The sequence below is a fragment of the Danio rerio genome, chromosome 15, assembly GCF_049306965.1.
Source record: "Danio rerio strain Tuebingen ecotype United States chromosome 15, GRCz12tu, whole genome shotgun sequence".
NCBI lineage: Eukaryota > Metazoa > Chordata > Actinopteri > Cypriniformes > Danionidae > Danio > Danio rerio.
This window is the reverse complement of record NC_133190.1, coordinates 18,809,148-18,816,873: the sequence shown is the minus strand read 5'-3', so window position 1 is coordinate 18,816,873 and position 7,726 is coordinate 18,809,148. Positions and strand designations below refer to the sequence as shown.

Genomic DNA, 7,726 nt, shown 5'->3' with positions numbered 1-7,726 from the left:
TCATTTACTCAAATGGGGTAAGTTCACAGTACTCATTAGGATTAGTTTTTGAACTTAAACGTTTGGTTGCAGGTTCGAGCCTCGGCTGGGTCAGTTAGGGTTTCTGTGTGGAGTTTGCAAGTTCTCTCTGCGTTCGGGTGCTCCGGTTTCCCCCACAAGTCCAAAGACATGTGGTACAGATATTTGGATAGGCTAAATTGTCTGTTTATAAGTGTGAATGAGTGTGTATGGATGTTTACCAGAGATGGGCTGCAGCTGGAAGGACATCAGCTGCATAAAACATATGCTGCATAAGTTGGCGGAATCAGGCGGATCATTCGACTATAGCGATCCCAGATTAATAAAGGGACCAAGCCAAAAAGAAAATGAATGAATGAATGTTTGGTTGCAATCGGTTTCCTCAACTTTATTGGGTTTTACAGTGTAGTAAAACTTTTCTCTAGAAGAAATTTTCCTTTCAAATTGAAAAATTTGCTGCACAAACCTATTGTTACATCTCTTATCTAACAGACTAACACCTTCTAATCGCAAAGGAGATTGAATATCCACTGAGCTCCTTGGGTTAAACTGAACTACTGGGTGATATTGCTTTAACCACTTTGTTATATTCTTTAAAAGTTGGGAAACTGTGGTATGTTATTAATTGTTCATACCAAATAATATTTCCTGCATCTTCAAACAAGCAAAGGATACAATTAAAATTAGTTTGAAACCCACAATCATTAATTATAGTGAAAACAGACCAAAACTTGACACATTTTACTTGTCCTATAATGTCCAGTTTAACAGCATTTTATTAAAATATTTTGCGACATTATAAAAGTTCTTCCTCTCGTTTTTAATCAGCTAATAAATAGTAAATATATCACTGTTTTCCACAAAAAATGAAGACGTCGGTAGAACTAGGAGACTGTGTAATTCCCACTCAGCAGATGGCGCGTTGAGCCAAAGATCCCTTCGCGATTCCTTGAGCTCAGCGAGGAAGACAAGCGAGGAAAGCGAACTGCGCATGCGCGGATATAGGCTGCAGCAGTGGGCACTGGGCAGCAGTGACTAGACAAGCGCTTTATCGACACAAGCAGAACACAGGTGCCGAATAACCCAGCAAAAATGCTCTTTTAAACAATCGCACGTCTCATCCCGAAGCCAGAGAGTAAGTTTCGTTTTCAACATCTCCAGTTTGACCATTTGAACGCGTTTTTAAGAAGCTGTAAGATGAAAGCCGGGCAGTGGCTCGCACAAAGAAGACACAGGCTATATGCTAGTGGCAGTAGCAAGTGTAGAGGCAGAGGTGCCAGGACAGGCTCAAATCTCTCTCTGATCGCCCTTTCGATGGGTTGCTAGTTAGTTGGGCGTTCGGTCAACTGGACACATGTTATCTACAGGGTTGATGTGTGCTACAGTGACCCTAAATCATGTGAGTGTGTCTGTGTTGGTCTGAGATGATTGTGATGTGTGTAGCTTGCAGCTAAGTAAAGTTTGCTGGCTAGCATATTTATAATGGGGTTGAGGTTATAGCATTCACACATTGTGCTTTAAACTTTTCAGTTCTCTATGTTTTATGTTTGGCACATTATTTTTGTTGTTTTACAGTGTAGCTCAGCTGTTTCAAAGCTCCTGTTGTTTTTAATTAAGACTGTAAATTCGTGTCAGCTGAAGTAAAGTGCTTGGCTGTACAGTTTTTGCTTGTATAAGCTGTGAACTGTGAGTTTGTTTAGATTTTGAACTCCGTTCAAAGGTTTTTTTTGAGAGCACCAGCTAAATAAACAACTCCCCTTATCCCACAGGCCAAGATATAACATGACGTACATTGGTCATCACTGGTCTTTCAGTGATTCAGGATGTTTTAGACACCGTGAGTCTCCATTTCAGCTGATAACACCTCATTCTGAGTGACATTAAAAGCAGCTCACGGATGAAAATAGCTGGGGGTTGGGTGCTCAGAACATGTCAGGCTCTGTCTCGACTGCACTTTTTGACACCTGCACATCTCCGATTGGAGGAGTCAGCTGGGAGCATGTGGCCTGTGGTCGTGTTGCCGCATCCCCTGCCGTGCCCCTGGGCACCTGCCAGGCAAGCGGGAGAATGCGTTTGCATCGCACTCCTGACACTCAAACTGCAGGGTGTGCACCGTGGGCCCTGACACCAGCTGTTTCAGAGAGCTATTTAAAAAGGTCATGCTTGAATGGATGATATTTAAATAAATGGCTACAATGAGGCAATTACAAAGATCTATAGCTTCAGCGTTTGATGGATGTTCAGGTGAATTAGCAAGGGTAGGGCCTTTCTACACTTCTGCGATTGCCGGTTTTCTCGTGGCCAGCTGTAAATCATGTCATTTGTTGACTAGCAGCACGCTCCACTCAATATTACTTACTTAGGTTGTTGGGATATTCATGGTGTGCTGATTTTCATTCTGCAAGTCTTCTAATCTAAGACGTTTTGATTATTGCTTCTGCTGCTGTGTTGCACCAAAGCACCACTAATTAAACTAGAAATTTCCTCTGTAATAATTTATTACACTCATTAAATCCCATTGCACAGTATGTTCAATTAAACCTACATCTACACGTAAAATTGGATCTCTATAATGATGCCCTCGGAGGAGAAAATAGCCGATGTTTCTTTTTTTACAACATGTATTTTAGGAGACGAAGGATGTGAATCCATTTTTGTTCCTGACGTGATTCTTTCCTTTGCAGTGTGATGAGGAGTAAGAGTCCAATGTTGCATTAGTCTCATTGTGACATGCTGGCCTGTCTGCCGGTATCAAACCCCTCCCTCCAGCTTCTCTCGCACACGCAGATGAACACTGGACTTCAGAAATGTAAGCAGCCTTTAACTGAAATAAGCTTGGTTCTGATTAAACTACATGCATGTTTGACCTAGATATCCTTTTGTTAGTGAAACAGATGCTCTAACTCCGCAGGAGCCCTGATAAGCAGTAATGTGCTATCATATGAGCGCCACATTTTTTGTATTATTCTTCATGTTTGGCCTTCTCTTTCTCACAGGGGACACTACACAGAGGATGAGATCAGCACACTATCCCACCCCAGCAGAATTGGATGCCTATGCTAAGAAAGTTGCCAATAACCCACTGACTATAAAAATCTTCCCCAATAGTGTAAAAGTACCTCAGAGGAAACACATTCGCCGCACTGTCAACGGTCTCGACACCTCCAGTCAGCGCTACAGCCCCTACCCACCTCAGGTCAACACCCGGACGGGCCTCTTGGCCATAGTCAAAGTTCCTGTCAAAGGGATCCTCAAGGACATTGAAGGCGGCCGAGCCCGTTTTCTCCCCAAGCTCATCATGAACCCGCACAGTGGGCTTTACGCCAATCCCAGCACTTTAAATGTTCCTCACACTGTTCCACATCTTCAGACTCCTTTAGGCCAGAAGAGTCTCGGTCACTCTCAGGCCTTGCAGGCCCATCCACAATCCCTGCAGCAGAAGAGCAGTTTACAACCACAGCAGAGCCTGGCCCATCAGGAGGCTTTACATCAGAGCCAGGCTCACCAACCGCCAGTACCACACCACACCCTAAACCACCAACAGACTCTCATGCAGCAGCAGTTGTCCGCTCCACAAGGACTACGGCATTTGCCTGATATGGCACAGTCGGTAAACCTGCAGCACTCCCAGGGCTTTTCTCAATCCCAACCCATTCCACAGGCCTCTTGTGCTGGCCCTCCAGCATCTGGGGTCTTGCAGCCACCCTTGGCAGGCTTACAGATGCCACGAAAGCTGCCTGATGCCGATGCTCCTCCCAATGTGACTGTGTCTACCTCAACCATCCCGCTGTCTATGGCTGCCAGCCTGCACCAGAACCGGCCCAGCGACTTGAACAGCATCGTCAATCAGATTAATCAGTTCTGCCAGGCTCGGGCTGGCATGGGCTCTACCTCTGTGTGTGAAGGACAGATCGCCAACCCCAGTCCCATTAGCCGCAACCAGCTAATCAACGCGAGCTCTCGAGTGTGCCCACATCCTACTGTGGGTCCTCCATCTTCTTGCATTCTTGGAAATTCTGACAAAGGCGGTCCTGCCTCTGCTCTGCCACTGCCTGACATTGCTGCTATGAACAGGATACCCCTTTACCACAATGAGATGAAGCAGCAGCAGTCCCAGCCACAGTTACCCCAGCAACAACGTCAGCAGGGCCCCTGGGGCCAACACCAGTTGGGACATCTTCAGCACCTTCCAGAGGGAGCAGCTCACCAGGGTAAGAATCTCCCTCGAGAAGGCCTAATGGGACCAGGGTTCCTTACAAAGAACATGGGCTACCCACAGGAGGTGTGCATGGCGCAGCCATTCAACTTGAAGCCACCTACCGATAAACCAACTCCATCTCCTCCGGTTAACGGGATGCCTGTGAGTTACAGCAACGGCCACTACATGCAGCCTCCATGGAGCAACATCCTCCCCACACCAAACAGTGACAGCTCAGGGTCTCAAGACCTGGTGGGGTCATTTCACGGTGGCCTCTCAGGGGCCTCCTTAGACTGCACCCCTGGAGCACAGTACAGGACTGGGGCTGCTCTTTCAAGTCAGACGAACCTGATGCAGAACATGGAGTACATGGGTGGCGACTTCCAGACACCCTGCTTCAGAGCGCAGAATCCTGGCACAATGGCAAAGATGCACCGAACCCCAGTCAACAGGGCCACAGATTCAGGTGATAGTAGAAATGTGCACATCCACCACCCAGGGTACAGATGAGCTATGGCTAATTCACGCTTTTCAGTGTTAGTCGGAGCGCAAGGAAAAATCCTCTCCTCCCTGTTGTTTTCCCTCAGTCTTGAAAGTGATCTACTGAATGTTTCCTGTACGATGATTTACGTGGCTATCACAAAGCTAAACACCCCCCTGCCATGTGCCACTTTGATTCTTTTTATTATTTTAATTTTAGTAGTTTATATATCTCAAGTAGGTTTGGAAAATTTGTAGGCATTTATTTAATTTATTTCTAATTTCTTTTTTACTTTACAGAAAACAGCCATAACAGCTTTTGTTTGTGAGATCAGCACTATTTTTACCATTCCTATCTGGTCTGTAAGATATGTTGGGGAAAATATGTTCCGTGTAACATTTAATTAGCTTTTTCTTTTTGGTTAGCAACTGTCTGTCATTTACAAAGCTGAGAAGCAATTCTCAGTGAATGCCATTTATTTGTAGTGTAGGCCTACTTGAGATTTGAAGTACTAACTCGTGAGGAAATTTAAGGGGTGCCATGATACCGAAATATTTGGCTTTTCCATCTAAGCTAACAGCTTGTATAATGTATAGAGGTTGATTTTTATTTTTGTTCCTCTCAATGTTTACATATTGTGCTTTTGTAACTAATTCTGAATTGAAATGAAAGTGCAAACTGATACTGGGATATGCACATATGACAAGACTGTTTCTTTTCCAGACTGTTGAACATGAATCAGGTTAAAGTCTTAGATGGAAATGTTACACTAGGGCTGAGTCGAGCCACATTGTGTAAAATGTTAATCCTTCCCTTGAAGTGTCAGCTAATGCGCTACCCTTTTTATCCTCTATTTTTTTTTCCTGAGTATCCTATTAGATTTCAGTTTAAATGGAGACTGCTGTAGACTGAAATTGCTTCGGGACTTGTGCTGTGCCCTAATTGCATAGCTTAGGGGTTTATTTTGTCTTTCAACTTAATTGTTACTACTTGAATTACATTGGAAAGAGATGGGAATGGCAGGCTTTGACTCACTACAGGTCTTACAGTGGACTGATGTTTAGCGGCCAACCCAAAGCTTCCTTTGGGAAGAGTTTCATCATCCGATCATATGTTAGTTTGTCTTTAAAGGAAAAACGTCCTTGACCGTAATTGGATGACGGAAGTGTGTTGATGTAAGCGCAATATAAATGAGCGCCACAGGCTAGCCTGTGGCTTCACTGCTGTGCTACTGTAACTGAGAGGTGTGATTAGCTGGTGTGAATGCTGTGTGTCTGGGCGGATTGGCTCCCTGCTTTTGCTCCATCATTAACACCATACCGTTCTTCCCTGGCGGGATCACTTCCATCTCCGTCACATGCTGTTGTGTCAGCTGAAGCCTGCCACTGCATTTTCCACCCACCTTAGGCACTTGATGTGTCATGTCGGTCTTCTCTAAAATAGCTGAAATGCACCGCCGGTGACCGTCTAAGAAACAACCCAAACGAAAGTCACCATTTCAGCTTATGATTTGATAACTGACCCATGTCGAGCTCCACGGTTCAACTCCCATGGAGAGTCTCTCTCTTTCTCAGGTCTACCTGTGCCTCTTCTCATATTCTCCTTTGACTTGTCGGCCGAGTGTCTCCACCTTTATCAGGGCAGGCCATCTGGCAGTGGAGCATGGGTATTGTCAGACTTTGGTGTAACGAGTGGAGCAACTGCAGTTGAGAATGGGTGAGACACCCAGTATCATAACCTCCCTGTTTGCCCCCTCACAAGCCTTAAATATTTGATCCTTGAACTGTCCTTGACAATAGGCATGGTGTAGATTATAAATTAATGATATTTAGCTAAATTTGTTTTCGTGGAACCGTAAATCACGGGAGAGCGAACTCCCGAGAGAAAGAGTTTCTTTTGTATTTAGCAATGTATGTGTAGTACTGGGCTGTAACAGTTCACACCACGTCATGTTATGTTTCCCATGTTAGACTCTTTATTTGCTCTGTCTACCATTGCAGCAAAATCTGTTAAGTCCTAAATCTGTTTCCTGTCATGGGTGAACGCGTTGGATACACAAGCTTGACTGAACGCTTTGCGTCTAGTGTTGTTTTTCACAACAGCAGGCCTAGTTTAAGCTGAAGCGTGTTACTCATGAAGCTGCTATTTTATCCCAACTACAAAAAAGTTATTTCTTCTAAATGTTGTGAGCATAGAGTTAAGATCTAATTTATATTATGCCTTTTTTTTGCAATGCAATATTGTTAATATGTTGAGTATCAGCAGACACTAAGTTATTCCATTTGCCTGTCGACCATGTCATTGTAAAGCTTGAACATATAGACTCCTTGTATTTCTTTCGATCCTCATTTCATGCCTTGTTACAGCTCAAGAGTACAAGTCAGGTTACTCTTTTAATAGTTACTATCTCTATGTGAAGTGCCTCCTCTTGGCTGATGTGGACTGTGTGTATGTGACCGTCGGGATTGGAAAATGGACCGGCGCTAGTGCACATTCCATAGATGTAGTGCACTGCTCATGAACAGGGGACCGAGCTTACTTAAAAGAAAAAAGAAAAAACTACTGATTATCGTTCAGAAAAAAGAAGATTGTGTGCTGCTGCAGGTGCAAGATCTGTTTGGATGTGAATAGTTGCTGCTGAATCACTAGTTTAGGTGGCGAGAGCTACGCTGCTACTCCCTAGTGTCCTTGAAACATTCGAAGGAATGCTCTGGAAAGTTCTTTGTCTTTTGGAGCACATGCACTCCTGCCCCCCATCACAACATCCCCAATAACCAGCCACCCCCCTTCTCACCACCCCTTTCCCAAAACCAACACAATGGCAGTTTTGGACTACAGGAGTGTGTGTTAGCAGGAGTTGAGTGTGTCTCATCTTGTTCCACCAAAGAACAAAATGTCACTTGAATGGTAGCAGTGCGCACCTGTTTTGTGTAACCGAAAACTGTCATTCCAGATACACTTTTTTTCAGGAACGTGTTGCACAAACATTCCCCTCTAACCAAAATAAAGTTTGACTTGCATTTGCAAAA

General features: G+C 44.4%; 1 protein-coding gene across 1 annotated transcript; it reads left to right on the top strand.

Annotated features, from left to right (window-relative positions):
* Window positions 1-1,023: 1,023 nt before the first annotated feature.
* Window positions 1,024-7,726, top strand: fam222bb (family with sequence similarity 222 member Bb). The gene is made up of 3 exons (XM_001332858.8): window positions 1,024-1,153; window positions 2,703-2,827; window positions 3,015-7,726. Exons 2-3 carry the CDS (start codon window positions 2,749-2,751, stop codon window positions 4,724-4,726), a joined length of 1,791 nt encoding a protein of 596 aa, XP_001332894.3. The 5' UTR covers window positions 1,024-1,153; window positions 2,703-2,748; the 3' UTR covers window positions 4,727-7,726.